The 20,446-nt window shown below is 41.3% G+C and overlaps 1 protein-coding gene across 6 annotated transcripts in view; it reads left to right on the forward strand.

The window, feature by feature from the left end:
* Nucleotides 1–18,773, forward strand: part of trim25 (tripartite motif containing 25) — a 20,427-nt gene extending 1,654 nt beyond the window's left edge. For 2 of the 6 annotated variants that reach the window (XM_050043601.1, XM_050043600.1), the window contains exons 3-13: nucleotides 3,198–3,293; nucleotides 3,542–3,775; nucleotides 6,589–6,757; nucleotides 7,031–7,090; nucleotides 7,689–7,856; nucleotides 11,229–11,249; nucleotides 11,973–12,023; nucleotides 12,135–12,191; nucleotides 12,707–12,853; nucleotides 14,470–14,529; nucleotides 14,631–18,773. In XM_050043601.1, coding sequence (XP_049899558.1) covers nucleotides 3,198–3,293; nucleotides 3,542–3,775; nucleotides 6,589–6,757; nucleotides 7,031–7,090; nucleotides 7,689–7,856; nucleotides 11,229–11,249; nucleotides 11,973–12,023; nucleotides 12,135–12,191; nucleotides 12,707–12,853; nucleotides 14,470–14,529; nucleotides 14,631–15,163 — 1,596 coding nt within the window. In that variant the 3' untranslated portion in view covers nucleotides 15,164–18,773. Of the gene's footprint in view, nucleotides 1–1,870; nucleotides 2,484–3,197; nucleotides 3,294–3,541; nucleotides 3,776–6,588; nucleotides 6,758–7,030; nucleotides 7,091–7,688; nucleotides 7,857–11,228; nucleotides 11,250–11,972; nucleotides 12,024–12,134; nucleotides 12,192–12,706; nucleotides 12,854–14,469; nucleotides 14,530–14,630 lie in introns of all 6 variants that reach the window. The other 4 variants (XM_050043602.1, XM_050043604.1, XM_050043603.1 and 1 more) reach the window with 4 other exon arrangements.
* The last annotated feature ends 1,673 nt before the right edge of the window (nucleotides 18,774–20,446 follow it).

Consider the following 20,446-nt stretch of genomic DNA (forward strand, 5'->3'; position numbering starts at 1 on the left):
TATGTGTCCCCTAGCCTATCTGAATTTCTGTCTTTGAGAGATATTATTTTGTAATAGCCTATAACTGAATTTTCTATCCATACATATAAATTTTAAATATATTAAAATTATAAGGCATCTTTGAGTAAACTGCGAGTATCATTTAAGTAGGCTATGTCGTGGCCGGCCGAGTGTCCTCTTTTTTGGAAATCAAAATATGGTCACCCTAATCTTAATTGTGCTGTATTTCCATTATATGGTTATTTGAAGACACTTATTGAATTGTACATTACTACTTTGTTTTGCATTGTTTTCTTATTTGAGTTTGGTATTCTTATCAAATTGTTTGGAGAGCCCTGTTTGATTTTTAAAAAAAGAGATGTTGTGGAGCTGCTAAATACTATTAATGTTTTATAGAAGATTCTCAATTGTGTTGTTGTATTTTCGTAATATGGTTATCTGAGGACATAAAAATGTTGAAATTACTCATTGTCTTTAATTTCTGATTTTTTTTGTAGCAAAATATAAGGTCGCATTTTGAAGATTGTGTTTGAGATTGAGTCATCAGTTCTGTGTTTGATTATTCTTTATTTTTTCTTCTGTATATTGTAGTCAGGGGGTTAAAGTTTGTAGAATTGTATCAAGTTGGGAGCTAAGGCAGTGGGATGATTCAGCAAATTGCTCCAGAATTCCGATTTTCAGAAAATGTCCCGTTTTAACAATACTCACCCTATTCCATGTGATTCAACATTTTTCATGTTTTTTATAGCTAGCGAGCATCTCTGTGTGCTTTTGACTTGTAATATATTACTGCCATTGAATGAATTCAAATATAGTAGTTTGACATATGTGGCTTACATCAGAAGACCTTAAATATAGTGCCAGTTAATAGTTAAGCCTTTACTGCCAATGCAATTAAACAGGATTTCACTTTCACAGAGTTGATGAGGTGAAGTGTGACAAAGTAGGCTGAGCACACACACACACACACACACACACACACACACACACACACACACACAGTGGCGTGCACAAACATTTTGCAGGACAGGTGCTCAAGTGGAAAAAAGGGCATCCCTTCAACAAAGTTTTAGCTCTTTATTCTTTTTTTTTTTTTTTTTTTGCATGCACGAAACATTGTGTACATGCAAAGTGCACCCTTCTGGGAGGTTTCTATCTGCCAGCGCCAGAGGTTTTCTTGAGCTTTAGTCCTCAATACATACAGTACATTTGTACACAGTAATGAGCAGGAGAAATGTCTGCAGGGCGCAAGATTTGTGTGCGGCTGCCACAAGGGAAGATGAAGAGGGAGGGGCCGGGGTTCGACTAAAATGCAGTTGTCGGGCATAAAACACATATCCAAATTTAAAAGACCAAAATATAGAATTATTAAAAGAAACAGATAAAAAAGTCTTCCAAAAAGGATATTTGGAATTTACCTAGACAGAGAGGAAAGGGGTTGGGGCTTGAGCACCACCTGGGTTCTGTCTGCATGGGCCTGCGACACACTTACACTCACACACACATAGGCTACACACAGAAACACAAACAGAGAGAGAGAGCAAGGAATGTGTTTTTCCTAGTCATGAGCTATCATGATAACACACAGTTACTGCCTTAATTGAGGCCATTAAGCTGCAGTTAGCTGTTCTAGGACAAAGGGTAGCCTATGTGGCAGAAGTCCTGTATAGATAAATAGTTTGTGTGCTGTCTACATTTATCGCTATAAGGAAAATAAGGTGAGGAGTTGGATTGTCTGTTGATAGTTCAGCTGCGTTAAAGTTGTTTGAACGTTATTCTAACGCCAGTAGTGGGACTTGGTTTTCAGTGAGGACACAGGGAGGGGCATGGGGATTACGTTTTCAAGTTAAGTTTCGTTTCTCCCTCACAGCCTGGTCTGAAGACTCATCATGGCCGAACTGAGCAAGAGTCAGTTTTCTCTGATGAGTCTGGAGGATGAGCTGACCTGCAGCATCTGTCTGAGTACCTTTGACTGTCCGGTGACCATCCCCTGCGGACACAACTTCTGTCAGGACTGTCTCCTGGCCACCTGGAAGGACTCCTACAGCTGTCCTCAGTGTCTCACCATCTTCTCCACCAAACCGGAGCTGAAGAAAAACACGGTCCTCAGCACCGTCGTTGAGACCATCAGCATGACGAACAGGAGCGAGGCCGGCCTGGTGGTGGAGGAGAGCAAAGCCGAGAAAAAGGATGTTCTACGCTGTGATGCGTGTATGGAGGCAGAGGCGTTCAAAACCTGCCTGACCTGCATGGCCTCTTTCTGTGACGAGCACCTGCGGCCTCACCGGGAAAACCCAATATTTCGCCTCCACCAGCTGAGTGAGCCTGTGGGCGACCTGTCGGAGCGGATCTGCCCGGACCACCACAAGCTGATGGAGCTGTTCTGCAGCCAACATTGCCGTCCGATCTGCAGCCTCTGCCTCCAGCAAGTCCACAAAGGCTGTAACTTCGTGTCTCCTGAGGAGCAGAGGAACCTGATAGAGGTGTGTATGTGTGTGTGTGTGTGTGTGTGTGTGTGTGTGTTCACCTGAGAACTTTAAAGGGGCATTCCTCTCAAAAATAGGGTCAAATGGAATTTAAATTGTGATGCTCACAGCATTGAAATATATATTTCATAAAGCAACACCAAATTGTCTTCCAGAAATAGTGTGTCTGTTTTTCTACATAATCCACAGAACACACTGTCGGTGTGTATCATAGGGAATATTTGTTTGGTAGGAAGTAGTTCCAGTGAAACCTGTTCACAGATCTAGCAGAGCAGGATTCATTGTTGTGAGCACATATGAAATACAGCTGTGTGATTCTCTGAATGGGCGGGACAGGGAGCAGTGGTTAGCACTGTCGACTCACAGGGTTCAGGGTTCAAATCTGCCGTCTGGCTGGGGCCCTTCTGTGTGGAGTATGCATGTTCTTCCTGTGTCAGCGTGGGTTTTCTCTGAGTTCTCTGGCCTCTCCCACGGTCCAGATTCATTGACGACTCTAAAAGTGCTCGTAGGTGTGAATATAATCTTGAATGGTTGTCTGTCTCCATATGTGTCAGCTTTGTGATAGTCGGGTAACCTGTCCAGGGTGTACCCCGCCTCTTGCCCAGTGTCAGCTGGGATGGGCTCAATCCCTCCCTACTGCGACCAGTACCAGTATTACAGATAATGAAGAAATGAATGTTTCTCTGGATGTGTTTGTTTCTCTGTTTGTAGTCTGACCTGAGAGGCAAATTGGATTTGCTGGACGCGAAAATTACAAAGAATGAGACCGTTGTATCTCAAATGGGTAACATGCAGAACAAGCTCAGGGTAAGTCTCGAACTTTGCTGTATTTTCAATGATGATAATAATAAATATTATTAATTTTAAAAATATTGCCTTGAAAGAAGAAAAAGCTTGACTAAAGAAAGAAATGAATAAGTGATCCCTGTTTATTTGCGATCCATAACACTGAGTTTTGTATTGTAGATTATTTCTGTTATTTTGTCTAAGCCCTGTATTTACCAGTCTTTTTACCTACTGATCCGTTTATGGATCCTCTCATGATTCTCCCCCAGGACACAGCGACCAACAGAAAGAAGACTCTGGCAGCTGAGTATCAGCAGATGCGGGATATCTTGGCCCAAGAGGAGCGTGTTGCTCTGAACACAGTGGACCGTGAGCTGGAGAGCGGTGAGACCAAACTCAAGGGTCTCGTGAAGAAGTTCACTGAGAATATTGACAGCATGAGCAAAGCTAAAGAAGAGATCCAAAGTCTGCTGAGTCAGTCCCAAACTCTGGCCTTCTTACAGGTGAGATTACTGCGATTGTCAGTCCGTGCAGTATTTATATAGAGCACTGTTGGACCGAGGCCAAAACCCTACAAATGAGTCAGCATTTGAGCACTCCCGGTTCCATTGTCTTAAAGTCAGTGGGTTTTAAGTCAGATGCCTGAAATTAAGTCTGTGGTTAAGACATAGCCTGAGTGTCAGACTGAAACCCCCAAAACCTTCAGTCTGACATTGCCTCCATTGAAGGCGATTTACAAGGGGGGGGGGATTTGATTTTTCCCTAACCAATCAGTAGAGATCAACGACTCACCCAGAATCTGACGTCATTAGTATCCATGCCTCGGGGGTGCCGAAAACAAGCGAGCATTGCCCGTTTAAAATGTCTCTGTCGTCATGCATGCCCAGCTGCATCGCCGTTAAATCCAGTTTAGTCCTTAATTTGGTCCTCCATTAACGCGAGTAGTGGCGAAATACCTCGATAGCATCGTTAATGTGGTCTGTAAGATCTGTAGCGGTCGCCATTGTTGCTATCCTCACCAGTTACCCACCGGCGTACAGCTTGACATCAGCGTGGCGCTGATTGACTAATCACTAGACCCCCACCCCTGGCGTTCATTGGTCCATCCATCGTTTGGACGAGATAAATCGCAAATTCATTGAAGTATGCCAGACCAGAGATGCAAGCCTACTCAGTTGAGTGGGCAGGGTCTATGGTCTGGAACCAGGCTAGTTAAGACAAGTTTAAGAGATTTTTAGGTTTTGTTCAACAACATAAACTATGTCAGTAAATATCCTACTTGTAAAATGTGAAGCTTTGATGTGTCTTAAAAAAGGCGGTTTCTAACAAGTAGCGAAATGAGACCACAGAGGTTGATGGAGATGTTAAACTCCATCATGCCAAACAACCAACACATCTACTCATACGTCTGCCTTTATAGCATTGTCATGTTTATACTTGCGCTCTTATAAACTACTCTGGCAATCGACACAGCCATGACCGCTAGCTTGTTGAGGTCACACAGGAAAGGCTTTTGTAGAAGAGGTAAGCAAGCAAAATCAAATTACAATTTGGAAGCTTAGCGATGGTGACGTTGAAGTCATGCAACCGTGGTTTAGTCAGTGTATAGCCTTACTTTAGCTTTTTACTTCTGGCAATTGCATTTCCATTTAAAAAATAATAAAAGTGGTTTTTATTTGTAAAGATTATCTTGCTGAACAAAACGTGCTAGTATCAGATACTTTTGTGTGTCACAGAGCATTTTTTCTGCAATAATCTGCAGCACTCCACAGTAGAGTACACACACAGAGACGCATATGTACAGTCCAATCAGGAGAGACAGGTGAAGAAGTAAAGATATCTGTTTTACTATATTTACGAATATGACAATATTCTGAATTTAATGTGGGCCGTATAAACAGCATATTCTGTTCAGATTTTCCGAATTAGGCCTTTTTCTGGAATGATCATTTTCTGATTAAGATATGGGATATGCCGATACTATTCAGGTTTTAGGAGCATCATTTGGGCATGTATTCAGCCAGTTTGGTCTATGCTTCTCAACTGGGGTTTTTACCTAAGTTTGTGACGCACGGCCTCCTGTCAGTTTACGGTTGGCTCTGTGCGTTGTCATGGAGATGTTGTGCACAAACCAACTTGCTAACAGTTTGCAAAGCTGAGTAGAGATCCACGTTCAAAAGAAAAGCCCACATTTTTGGTTGGAAGGAGAAACACCAACTTTTTAACGTCATGTCAGACTTGGATACCAGCAGGTTTTGGATATGCGCAAATGCCACAACACTGACCTTTTCAAGAGGGTGGATGCAGGCATGAAAGAGGGAGGCTGTGTTCACAGAGTTGCCATCAGTAGTAAACTTTGAAAAAACATCTTATTTTCATGCAAAGAAACAAATGACGTGCAGCTCCAGTTGTTCCACTTTTTTTATATTTTGACATGATAAAAGACATGTGAAGGCATGTTAATTGTAGTATGCAGAGCTGCATGTAAACAAGAATATTTGTGGTATATTTATTTTCATTAGCCATGTAAACAGCTTTGTAGGAATATTGTATTTTTCAAAATAAGGGCAAAAAAACTGATTGATCTTGTGCATACACATAGCCAATGACAGCAAAGCATAAGTGCGCTTGCATGCAAGGAGTGAATGGCATATGGTATGAGACATAAATACAGACCTACCATGCAGGAGTATAGTATCTCTGACTGAACTGAATCCATTTCAAAGGTGATTTCAGTTGAAGTGATGGAGGGCAAAATCCACACTTCTCATCCTGTGCAAAAATATATTCCAAAGTTCAGCCGAAGCTAATATTCAGCAGCAGTCAGTCAGTTCAGTCAGTGGGTGTTTTTAGTTTCACATTCCATTTTGCTTGCATTTCCAAAACTCAAAAGATGATTATCCCAAACAGAAGTAACTAATTTGCATATTGATGGCATTTCTGAGTAGTTCAACTTATTCAGAATGTTACAATATGTGGCGTACCTGACAAAGACATGTAGTGACTCTGCCAAAATCCTGTAAATAAAGGAAACAAACCAATCAAATGGTTCAGATGTACTTGAATAAAACTGATGCCTGCAGCCCCACAAAGACACAAAGCATGAAGAGAAACACAGGAGTTGATTTTTCTGCCGCATTTCAACCATCACGCTGCAATCTGACTGCATTATTCTTACATCATTCCAATGATATTTAAATGACAGTGTTTACCTCATATTTGATCCATAATATAAAACAGTATAGCTTTATCTTGACTGTTTTTTAATATAACCTTGTTTCATCAAGAAAAAAACATTGTGTTCCTCTACTCACAGACTTCGTATGACCTGCCCAAAAACATGAACTTTGATCCTTACACCCCTCAAGTCACCCTGGACTCCAAGAAGGTGACAGCAACACAGACCTCTGCTGCTGCCCTGAAGGAGTATCTGACAGCGATCCTTAAACAGCCCGTTGAGGCCAGACTGGTGATGCTTAAACCAGGTGAATGTGCAGTTACATTTTGAGTGAGAGATTTCACATGTGCAGATGTAATGAATCACGGTCAGCTTTGTTGCAGAACTTAAAACTGGTATTGTTGCATCTGCTGAGTTTGTGTCGTGTGGGAGAGACTGGAGATGAAATCAAATGTTGACTTGATTAATGCTGTGTTAAGTGGTGGTGGGTTACTGGGACTGACTGGGATCATCAGTTGCGGCTGTGGCTCAGAAGCTTGAGTGGGTTGTTCACTAAATGCAATTCATTTATCATTCACAGATGGAAAACCAGTTCCAGGCTCAGCACCTGCAAACCTGGCTGGATCTCAGCCAGAATCCGGTATGTTCATCTCTACATATCAATCAATCAATTTTATTTATAAAGCCCAATATCACAAATCACAATTTGCCTCACAGGGCTTTACAGCATACGACATCCCTCTGTCCTTAGGACCCTCACAGCGGATAAGGAAAAACTCCCCAAAAAAACCCTTAAACGGGGGAAAAAATGGTAGAAACCTCAGGAAGAGCAACTGAGGAGGGATCCCCCTTCAGGACGGACAGATGTGCAATAGATGTCATACAGAACAGATCAATATAATAATTTCATATAGAACCATTAATAAAATATCTGCCCATGTAAATCATAAACATTGGCACACATGTCTGCACAGCTTTTAAATAACAGAAAAAAATATAAATCTGTGTATTTTTGCTAGCCAACATGTGTTTGTAGTTTGCATACTGACTCCAGAAATTGTAATAAAATACCTTTTATACATCTCTGACACGCATATACAGTATGTGCTTTGATAGGGGTAAAAAAAAAAAAAAGAATATAAATCGATTTGACAAGCATTTTTATAACACACAACTCTCTACAATGTGACAAAATACTTATGGGTGCACAAAATGTCTTTTCACCTTCTCTGTTTCAGACGTAACTAAGCCTCCAAAGCAGAAAAAGCCACCCAGGTCCCACAGTCCCGGTCGTCCACCCATCCAGCCTTTATTCCAGCCAGGTCCTGGTTATATTAGGCCACCTGCCGGCTTCTTTCCCCCCCAGCATCCACCAGGTCCTAGATTTATGGGAAGACCAAATGCACGTAAGTCATACAAACACACAATCATGGAAACAATGGGATGCCAGGAACACGTAGTCATCCAGTCCTCACTGAGATCATCAGTTTTCTACTAAAACGTAGGCCATCAGAATCGTTAAAAAAAAAAAAAATGCAGCTTTACATTTGAAGAAAACTAAGTTTCCCATGTTCTTGTGTCTGAAGCCCAGTATACACTGTGCGATTTTGGGCTGTGCCAGACAAAAGATGACCAACGTCAAAGAAACGTCTTGGTTCATCTTTGGTTGTGGCTCTAAAATGGTGGTCCTATGTCACACAGTGAGAGAGGTTCAAGGATGGCTGTTGTCACATGGTCTTGCAATCAAAGACAACCTGGGATAAAATTCTGACAGTGAGATGGTCACCCCAAATTTCTGACACTGTGTGACTGCTGTTACGACCTACATCTACTTATCAACCAATAGAGATGCAGCATGAAATGACACACTCGCGCTAACCCAAACAAACAGATTTGCTGTGGAGGCAAAACGCACTAAAATAAATTCTGGGATTCCAGCAAAGAGGTTGTGGCAGCAGAAGCCTTGCCTGTATGATGTGTCCTCCCGCTCTTACTATGACCGCGTAAAGAAGGACGAAGCATGGAAGGAAATAGAGTGTACCAGGGCTGACGTCAAAACCCGGAAGTTTAGCATTGCGCTGGTTCCCGGAAGAGAAAGTGAATGTGATTTTTGCATTGCGTTTTGGATTATGTCAGAAAATAAGCTCTGTGGCTAACACAAGTTTATGATACTTACAGGTTTTGTTCAGTGAGATAATCTTCACATATGAACACCTTTCATACCGTATTTGAAACTTAAATGCGATCGCCAGAAGTAAAAAGCTAACGTTAGGCTTTAACGGACTGCATGACTACTCCACGGTCGCATGACTCTTGACGTCACCGCCACTAAGCTTTCAACTGATTTAGGCCGCTTTATTTTAAAAACATTGTATAATGGGGAAATCGGACTGTTTAAGCTAAATAAGAAGCTGTAATGGCGGACTGCCAGCACTCTCGCCTGTTCGGGGGATGACGTTGAATGTCCCCAACAGGGTTTGTAGTCGTATTGAGCAACTTGTTAGCAACCGCCTTTTTTACGACACGTAAAAGCTTCAAAATTCACAAGTAGGGTATTTACTGACATGTTTTATGTCGTAGAACAAAACCTGAAACTCGCTTAAGCTTTTGTTAACCACAGACCTTATTTGAGGCATTTTACCAAAATCCCATTCAAAAAACGTATTGACTTTTAGACGAAAGAACCGGAAGTGCTAAAAGCGCTAACAAAGTTCCGGGTTTACTGGCACACTCTATAGTGGCGGAGTTGCAGCTGCCAGCTGAGCAACCTAGCAGCTAGCAAACACACACACACACACACACCACAGTATATAGTGCCCACAAAACTTTAGGTTATTTAATAATGTGACCCTCTATGTTGTGCTTCACAGTTGGAAAACTAATAACCCGTGTAACATCCTTGCGCAGTCAGTATGGAAAGCTGTTGCATCGTTCGTCGTAGCCTGCAATTCAGTGCGCTGTCACCATACAGTCTGCATACATCAAACTTGATGTCATACCCATGTTTATTAGATCCATGTCGCACAGCGTAGCTTGCACTAAACTTTTAAGACAGAAATCTCACAGACTGTAGGGGGCTTAAGTGGCTAATGGAGACACCAATATTTGAAATTGGTCCTTTGCTGAGAGAGACCGCTGCAGCCAGTAGTTACAAAATGGTAAGCCCTACAGGCAGTGGTCGAATTGTTAATTTTTAACAAGGGGGATGCAATGTAGCTTTGATTTTTTTGCGTGCACACATCGTCAAATATGACAACACAGATGTGCAAAATTCATCAAGGTAATGAAAAATGGCATGACCTATACCTGCTGCCTTCAAAAACACAAATAATGCAGTAGTATTGCTATTGCAATACAGACAAAAAACATTTTAGAGTATAAATAAGTTCTGAAATAGCTGTGAAAATTAATCTTAGAGTCTTTCTTATCCTATAGACATTTCCTTAGCCAGTTATAATGTCTCCTTGCCTGTGAAGCCTTGGGCTGATAATTGGTGCTGCTGTCAGGTCCCTGTCCTGATACCTGCCTGGTTTCTCCCTGTCCCTCTTCTATCTCTTGCAGTAATATAGATAATAAATGTGCAAAGCAAAATTCATAAATAGAATTAGGAATAGTAGTGGTGACATAGCTGTGGAAATTAACCTCAAAGTCACTTTTATGCTATAGATATTTTCTCTCAGCCAGTTATAATCTCTCCTCACCTGTGAAGACCCTGCATGATCATCCTTGCTGGCCTCTGGTCCACTGTCTCCTCCCTGACCCTGCTCTTTAAAAAAATATGTGCAAAGCAATAGTGAGCACAAGTTCTGCGCAGAAATTAAGGAGGAGTGGGTTTATTCCTTGCATGAAACTAGCTAGCAAGTGATTTAACAACAATAAAAATAACATTAGTATTCTTAAAGAAAGGCACTCTTGCGTTTCAGCCAAAAAAACCTGGATCGGTGCTCACAGCACAGGACAAAATAGTAGACACTAAATCAAGTGGGCCATTTCAAAAAATGACTGAACCCAAATGAAAGGAGGCTGGAGCACTCGATAAAATTGCAGAGCTTTTAATAAGGTGCAAACAAACTGACGTCGCAGCGTCGAAACGTCAGTTTGTTTGTTTGTACCAGGCTGGTACATCTCAGTAAAGTACTGTATTCGTTGGTGCTCACAGTTTCAGTAAAATGAACTCAATGATTGAATTGTGGAGAATCTAACCGAGCTAAACATATGTAACGTCTCCATATTGACAATTTACATTTACTTTTTGTATGTGTGATCGAAGCAGCTAATTAGCATTAGCTCAAACAGCCAACAACAGTTTCATACACCCAAAAAACTTCTATAACATTGAACTGCTTGGCAACCAGACAAGGCATCTAATTGAGCCAGGCCATTACTTGTTAAAATGTGTAGCCACACCGGGCTAGTAAAAGGGACTGGGTGTTTAATTTGGACTAGGCTTTTAATTTAAGTTTTACAGTACATAAGGCTATGTAAATATGGCCTGCTGTATCTATGTATATTAGTGATGTGCAGATCGGCTCTGACACCATCTGAATCTGCATGTATGCTACCCACCTGAATAGGCAATGTTGCTCATAAAATTATGTATTGTAGTAATGTGTGAGTGTTTGACTGGCTTTAATGATTAGAGACATAGCTTTGTCTCTATTAGTCACTTAGACACAAAAACATCGGAAAAGTTTTCCTTTTTAATAGGTGGGAAACTTTACAGTTGAAGATGCATTGAGAAAGTATAATGAAGCCAAACATGCCTACTTTTGTTGCAGATGTTAACACTGGCATTTTTGGTGAGTTGGTTTACGCCGAACTTGGTGGAAACAGAAATCAAGAAATCCAATCAAAACAATGATGCTACTCTTACCTAAATTTAATATATTCCTCAAATTGGTACGGTGTTGTGTGCTGGGGTGGCGTGGTAAGACCATCCTGATGACGTGAGCTCAACATTCTGTGTTGCTTTTTGTATCAGTCTGGACTCTGTGCCGCCTCAAACACTTTTCAGACATTGAAATTCAGCCAGGGCAAATGAGAAATCTGCACCATCTTTGACAACATAAGCAGCAGTTTAGGGACTGCATTACAGTTGATGATGTAAAATGCAGGCTGCAGCTTGCAGAACAGTAATGGCAGCTCCTGAAGCAACAGGCGCTAACTCTAATTTTAGTAAACGCAGCAATAACTGAAGTTATTGGAGAAATAGAGTCAATAACAATTAAACAAGAACAAGAGTATGCACTTGGAGTTTCTTGGAGGAAAATACATTTTTGTCGTTCCAATGAATGGATTTGGCTAAAGATTTAATTTATCAACTGGCTCCGTTGGTGATAAAGATGCTCCCTGGTGTTTTTGTTACGGGACAGCATTAAGTCCACACTGTTACAGAGAGCGAAACAGAATGTTGACCTCATTTCATCAGGATGGTCAAACTAGGCTTGTGGTGGGGCAAGATTGGGGTAAATTCATGTGAACTAAAAAGACTATTATAATGAAGCTTTCTAACATGTTCTCAGGAGCTTATGGGGGATTTACACCTTTCAACCCAGGAACATACCAGTCATCTGGTATGTTGCATGTGTCCTAACTTGTGCCTTTTGATACATGAAAAAAAGTGACTTGTGACGAATAATTGATTGAGAATAAAATGCCTGTTCTTTCACCTATTCCTATCACAGAGCAACAGTGGACAGGTCCAGTTCCTCAACCCAAAGCAGCACCAAAGAAGAAACAAAGTAAGAAAATGTCTTTTTTTTTTTAATCAAACTAATAGATAAAACTCAGTTGCTGGTATATTGGGTACATCTAGTAGAAACAAATGCATTTGAATACAACAAATCTTAGAATACCCTGAGGAAGACTGTCATGTTGAAACATTGGTAAATTATTAAAATGTATTTTTTGTATCGTGGCCATGAGTGAGGGACTATCTTCATTCACACCAATACAACCAATCCTACCTTCATAAAGGTCATAACATTCAGTTTGACGTATTGTTGATTCAACTGTAATGATCATTTTGGAGGCTGTAGCTTTGGTCCTATTGTACTCTAAAGCATTATACTGAGATGGTTGTATAACATTTTGTCCACTCGTGTAATGTGTTCCTGCCTACACCTGGTCACTAGTTGGTGTAAGAACTCTTTTATTTAATGTATGTTGATTGCAGCTGTCTGTCACGTAACACTTAACAGCTCTTTAGAATTATCACTGCAGTACATAACAAACATACTGTGTTTTTTATCTTCAGAACAAAAACCTCCCCAAACCACGGACGACAAAACAGAACAAAAGAATAAAGCCCGTTCAATGGAAAACCTGTTGGATTTAGATGGGAAAGACAAACCCAGAAAGACAAACCCACAAACTCCTGCAGCCCAGTCCAAAGAGATACCAGGTAAACACCATCAATTAAAAAGAGCACTCCACCAATTTAGTATCGCAACATTGCTGGACTCATGATGGAGAGTTTAAAACAGGATATGTCCAAATGGATGCAGCAAAACCAGAGATATCCTATGTTGTATTCCACACATCCTTCTTCCTTGTTAAAAACTGGCACCTACATTACCCACAGTCCAATCCACACCCCCAAATTCTTTTAGTTCAGCTGTAGACCACTGCTGCAATGCATTGCAAGTCAGAAGTCGATAATTCGCTTAGGGTATTCCCGACTTCTGATCTAAATGAGTCCCAGTTCATCGACTCAGGAAAACATGGACACCTGCAGCAAACTGATTCTTGTTTGCAGATGCTTGTGAAGCTCAAACTTGCCAGAGGACCTAATCAATTACCATGCATAAACTAAGAGTGTGTCTTAAATCGCATACCTCCGCTAGTACACTTCAATGTAGTACACTATGTACACTAAGTACTTCTTGCATGGTGCACTAATTTCAAGAAGGTAGTCTTTCACAAATCATGCACTGCTCTTTTGTATTTACCAGAGTGACACTGGCTTTTTTTTTGTTTTGTTTTAACCGGCTCTTCTTCGTCTTTGACTTCTTTTTATTAGGCGATTTGCAAACGGATGGTGGAACATTATTGCCAACATTTGACAGCTATCTCCACCAACACATAAACCAAGCTTACACCACAATGTCAATGCTGATTTAAATGTGCGGCCATAGCTAAGAACAGTTAGCTAGCCAGAGAATGGTAATGTTACCTAGCAAGCTAATATTACCACTTGCATTATTTTTTGCAATACCAAATCATTACAGACCCAACAAACATTACTGACAGCTTCTATTCGACACCAGTATTGGGACTTAGTGCAAAAAACATGTATAACTAACAGGTTCCGTGTTGTCCCCAGCCATCATGTCAAAAGTGGAGAAGTTTGTGACGTAGCTCCTGCTAGGCCACAAAGATGGCGACCATTGAGGGTGAGAAGTGTCCATCATTCCACACTCTACTTTTGGACCGTTTTGAGTGCGCCATAAGTACACTGCATTTTCCCATACCATGCAGTGTGATCGCACTTAGCACACTTGTGCACTCAAAATGTTATGTGTTTAGTACAGAAGTATGCGATTTGAGACACACTGCAGGTCTCGCTTGTCTTTGCTTATTCAAATAACAACACAAAGTTGTGTAAATGGGTGCCAAGCATAATAGTGTGAAGGACAGCCAATGGCACAAAGACTACATAAAACCCAGCATCAAGAAATAATTGATAAAAAAGTAAAGTTAATTCTGCTCAGTTCACTGTGTGCCGCCATGTTGCTGTGATGTCAGAGGTTTTCTTTTTTTCCCGTGTACAATGGATTGCAGCATTCAGCCCCAGCTGACACTGACTCAAGTGACATCACTTGAGGCAATATATTAGACTTTGTGCAGCTCCCTCTGGAGCAACAAAAGGCTTTATACAACTTTTTTTTCACATATGCAGTAGTACTCTCCAACATCTGTAAACAGACTTCAATGTGAAATTGATAGTTTCCCTTTATAAAGCTTTTATTTGTTATCCCTGAACTTGATGACAAATTATGTTTTTGTCCTCTGATGTAGAAACATCGGACATTCCCCCAAACATAACATCTGCTGAAAAAAGAAGTGAACTTCTGAAATGTAAGTGTATATGTGTAGCAGGTATCTTTCTGTCAAATGGTAGTAGCAACTGTGTCTGTTATTTGAATGGTCCTTTTTTTGTTTTGTTTTTTCCCTATCAGATGGTACAGTACTCACTTTGGATCCAAAGACGGCCCACAAACGCATTGCACTGAGTGAGGAGTTCACTAAGGCCTCTGTGTCAGATGAACACACAAACTACCCCGACTGCCCTGAACGCTTCGCTGTCTGCTCCCAGGTGCTCGCCACTAAGGGTTTCTCTAGAGGCCGCCACTACTGGGAAGTCCGACTGAGCAGCAACAATTTCATTGGCGTAGGGTTGGCTTACAGCAGCATTGACCGCAAAGGTCCCACCAGTCGACTGGGCCGCAATGTCCATTCCTGGTGTGTCGAGTGGTTTAACGTTAAGCTGTCAGCTTGGTATAACAGCAGCGAGACCGTGCTGGACAATCCCAATCCAAAGCGCGTAGGCGTGCTGTTGGATTGTGAGGAGGGCACCGCCACGTTCTATAACGTGGCAGACAGGGCATATCCCTTCCACTCCTTTGTGTTCCCCTTTGCTGAAGCTGTGTATCCAGCTTTCTGGATTTTCTCAAGTGGCTCGTCCATTACTTTGTGCAAGCTGCAGGCTTGAGGAGCATATCCACATAAATGGCATGTACAGGCACACACACACACACACACACACACACACACACACACACACACACACACACACACACACACAGTATCAGCACTTTTTCTAATCAGAATGGCTAATAATGAAAAGAATACCCTGCTAGTTGTGCTTACAAAGCTGGCCTTGTTGCCTGTCCATTTGAAACTGAGTGGCATTTTGTGCTGTTGGAATGGATCAGGTGAAACAGTGATTGCTTGCTGCTAGGTGCCCCTCTGTAAGCTCTGCGTCAAACCAAAAAAGGAATAGATAATGGTTTTTCTGCCCAGCCTGGGATTATTAGTCCATAGACATCTTAAAGCATTACCTTTAAAATGGATGTCAGAATTTACGGCTAAGTTCTTAGCTGTTGTCGTTAGCTACGCTAGCTTTGAGTTACAGCTGCAGCATATTTGCTAGCTTTTCAAATCACAGGAAAAACAACATACCTTGTGTTTTTAAGCCTATAAACTGCATTCAAAGTGAATCACCTCCATAAGTATTTAAAAACAAGCTATAAATATGTTTTTAAAGCTATATTATATTTGCCTGATATCAGACCGAATTGTCAACTCGTTACACTCAGTTCCGATCTTCAGTCTGATATTGCATCCACTCTGATATTGCATCCACTCTGATATCTGTGGAGGTTGGAGATTCCTCTAAGATTTCCTCTAACCAACCACTACAAACCCACATATCCGCCTCAATCTCCGTACCATCAGCATGCTGGTGTATGCCTGTGATACGCTGAGTATGCGGAGTCTCCACACCATTTGACAGTCTTGGAGCCAGCAGATATGCTGGAGAAACTACCTTGGCTTTTGCCCTGTAGGCTGACATTGGTGTTTGCTTTGTCAGCTGACAATTACGTGGTTGCTGCTGCTGCTGGCTGACACATTACTCTCCATTTTAACAGCTTACCTGGCCCTGGCTGTTACATGTTAAGCTGTGCACTTGTGCACTGATATGAAGCAGACCTACTGATGAGTAGTCAGATGAGCAGTCATGCCAACTTACCTGTTTTGAGAGTAGAGCAGGGAGAAATAATATAAACCACAATATCAGGCAATATTGACAAGACATGTCGTCTTAACAGCATTGTTAGCAGTGTCTGTTTTGTCTATAGTGGTTGCCATTGATATTACTCCTCATTGGTTCCAACGCACTGCTTGACAACAGCGTTAGTCCCTCCAGGGTGCTGATTGGTTAATTGTTAGTCACCCCCGTGGAGCTCATTGGTTGTTTTTTTTGACAGAGAAAACATCGTTTCATGTCACAATGCCAGACCATTCAGTCAACTCTAATTCAGTGGAGTGGTCGGATTCAAAGGTCTGGACCAAGGCAAATATTGTACATCTTATATGCAGAAGGAATAAACACATAATGTTGTTATTGATAGCAAAAGATGAGCAGAATAAATGATCTACCATACTTCCTTTTCTTTTTTTCAGTAAACCTAACTGAAGCAGATAATCAACAATGTAACAAAGTCTGGGTGTGCTGTCACATTCAGCCAGCTGCCTTGATGAGATGAAGCTGGGAGGAATAGTAGCTGGGTTTCCATGTGCTGGTTTCAATATCAGAGATTTGAGCTACTCCATTCTTTACTAGGATTACACCAGAACACACGACACACACTGTACACTATGCGCACAGCATGCGTGCACTCGTGTGTCTCCTGTATTGCGAATATGACTGGATAAAGAAGTGACTTAATTATGTCACTCTCCAGCATATGTCTATATGCAGTGTTTTCACATAAAGTCTACATGTGAAAAATCTATATTTGTTTTGGAGTGTAGCTCTTCAGGTTATAGGGCTGGGCAATATGAACATTTTATCAAGATTTTTTTTTCCCATAAATCATATGAATCAGTTCTGGTGACCTTAAAGATTTCCTGTATTGCCTAGATTTTTCCAACTTTTGAAATAAAAACAATAGCTTGTGGTTGGTTGAGCTAACGTGACTAACCCTGTTAAAACAGGTTGTACATTCCTAGAAGAATGGCTAGAAATACATGTTTGTTTGCTGGACTGGCTGTCCATCGTGCACAAGCAGTGTGTCCTACAGACAGTGAAATTTTGTTCATCAAGATAACTGAATATATTGTTTGTATCACCCAGCCCTATATCATCACTTCAACTCTTTGACTGGTACGGCTGATGCGAATAAAAGTCATATAGAATGTTTTCATCAAGAGCTGTCAGTCTTTATTGGTTGAGTGTGAATCAGGAGATAATGGCGAAGAGAGAGAAAGATGACTTGCAGCAGCGGTCCTTGGTCAGATTTGATCCCAGGATGTCATGATTGCATAGTGTGACACAATTTCACATATATGGTAGGCACATTAAACCAACAAGCCATCAGAATGCTCCGTTGGCTTTTGGTAAGGTGGTAGGAGGGTAGTTAGATGTTAGTTTCACTGGGGTTTATTATTCGTTGTTTGATGCTAAGTGTACCCCGGCTTGTAAGATGTTTGCTGAGCACACTAGTGACTATAGTTATGGTGGCTCATTTCCCAATGTGGCACCACGGGAGTACACCAGTGGTTGGTCAGTGCATACTGATCAGTTTCGGTCAGGCTAACCACGATCACGCTCATCTTGCAGGTGCTAAAAGATGTGACATGACAAACCGTATGGGTGTTGAGCAGATCTGTCTACACAAAATGAGGTACAGTGAAGTTAGCTGTTTGAACACAGTTCTCTTTGGTCTTTTTGACAAAGGTGGCGTAAGTTCTATCTTCATAGCGGTTGAGAAGACACTTGTCTAGCGTGACTAAGCTGATAAGCTGGTAGAGGTTCGGACATGACAGCTGCTGTAGTGAATTAAACTGTTGATTAAGTAAAAAAAATCTCTGAGGCATTTCAGGCAAAGCACTTCAGGTATGGACCTTTAGTTTTAGCTTACATGGCAATATTTAAAGGTACAGTGCATCTCTGCGTGTAAAGCCTGAACCTGTAAAGTGAAATCTGCTGTTTTCACTTTTTGCAGTTTATCAACACAATGGCGAATTGTGGTTTGGGACACATAACTTTGTGAAACTATAGAAAGCTTTACCATAAAATAAGAGGTGGCCAAGCAATTATACTGTGTTGACACTGGTTTAGTCTTACTACTATGCTTAAATAACGTGTGTGCGTTCATGCTTAGCAGAGTAAAAGAGTTTGTTTATTTCATGCAACATTTGACTTTATAGCTTATGTTTTCTGTTTTTGGCTTGTAAAAATGTGGTATAATCTGTAGACTCCGGTGGCTTGCAGATCATTTTGTTGTTTGTCCTTGTGCTCTTCAGCTGCAATGTATTTTATACTGTTCTTTGTATCTAATACTTTCAAGGGTCCCAGTACATTGGCTTGTACTTAAGTGTGTGTCATCAAATGTTATCAAATCAACCTTTGTGCAATGCTTCATGTGTGCTGGTTGTATTCAGTGTACAAACAGGAGATGCATGGACAAACCAGTTTATTTGATTGTGTTAACATTCTTAAGATTTTTGTTCTATTACATTAAGTTTACTCAAAACCGTTTGTAATACAAATGAACCAATGATTGTTATAAATAAAAGATGTTTCTCTCTCTCTCCCTCTCTCTCTCTCTCTCAGACACTCTTGTTTTTTTTTTCTTTTTAAGAAGCCACATGTGGTTTAAAGAGCTGGCTGACATTTTGGGAAACTGCCTCTTTTACTGTATACCTGTAGTGGACATTGATGTCAACCCTCATCTGTCTGTGTCCCCTTCAGATGTGCATTCAGAAGCACAGAGATGACATTGATACTGATCCTCTCATGTCATTGTACGCTCACACGCCTTTTCCACCAACATGGAACTAGTTCTGTTCCAGCTCAAACGGCTAATTTTGATCCGTTCAAAGCATTTAAACTAAATTAAATTGGTTAAATAAACTGGTTCAAATGGTTCGATCTCAGCTGGAACCAAAAAAATAGCAATAAGTAAAGTAAGAAACTGTCAGATAAAAAAAAAGCGTACAGTTTTTTGTCATTAGTAGTTGGTTGATTCCAGAGTCATAATGGTAAGTGAAATTAAACAGTGTTCTGATATCAAAGTTGTTCAGTTTATAAAAATCTAAAAACAGATACTGTTTCATTTTAATGTATTTATTAATGGGATTGTAATTGTGAATGAAAATTACTATGATTTAATTAACCATTTTGAAAATGTGAAATTTGATCCTGTCCCATTTTACCAATAGCCTACTGTTAAAATGGGACACCCTGTTATTGTTGAAATGTGATGCTGCTCTGAAAAATGTTTTTTAGGATCACAAAAAAACTGTCCTAAAAGAAATCAATGTTCTAACCTCAATCAAATAACATGTAGGCTGTATAACATTCTAAATACATATTAAATATATATTTAAAAAATTATATAAACAAATACATTCTTGCATGTCCCCAGAGCCAGTCAGCGATTCCCAGGATCAACACGCCTGGGGCCCAGCCTCTGCCTGTTGACCAGCACACATTGCACCCGATCCTGATTCCTGTCCCTGTGGGTGGTGGGCTCACAGGGTGGCGGATTGATGTTACTTATTCGAGCTGAGTCTGACCAGGTCCCATGGCCAGGTCCCAGGGCCTAGGCCACCAGCCCGGGTGAACCAGCCAGCAAACGTGTGTCTGGGCTCAGCCTTAGAGATAGGGTTAGGAGCACTGACATCTGGAGGGAGCTCGGAGTAGAGCCGCTGCTCCTTCGAGGCCAAAGGGGTCAATTGAAGTGGTTTGGGCATCTGATCAGGATGCTTCCTGGGCGCCTCCCGGTAGAGGTTTTCTGGGTCAGTCCCACAGGTAGGAGGCCCTGGGTAGACCCAGAACATCCTGGAGGGGTTACATATCACATCTGTCCTGGGAATGCCTTGGGGTCCTCCAGGAGGAGCTGGAAAGCATCACTGGGGAGAGGGTTGGCCCCCATGACCCCATAAGCTGATAAAAATTATTAGACGGATATTTGTATACATTTCAGAAGCCAGTGGCAGACAAAATAAAAGCAACAACAAGTATCTTAATTAGGCTGACCAAACGTCCTCTTTTGCCCGGACATGTCCACTTTTCACGTCCCGTCCGGGGCGTCCGGGGGGGTTTTATAAACTGATGATAATGTCCGGTTTTCCGTGTGTGTGTGTGTGTGTGTGTGTGTGTGTGTGTGTGTTAGAGTGCGGCACAGGCAGCATATTTCTGTCCGAACCTGAACCGAGCCCGACATTATTTAATAACCAAAGCACTGAGTTTGTGTCACACAGT

This window comes from Epinephelus moara, chromosome 5 (assembly GCF_006386435.1).
Source record: "Epinephelus moara isolate mb chromosome 5, YSFRI_EMoa_1.0, whole genome shotgun sequence".
In the NCBI taxonomy this organism is placed as follows: domain Eukaryota; kingdom Metazoa; phylum Chordata; class Actinopteri; order Perciformes; family Serranidae; genus Epinephelus; species Epinephelus moara.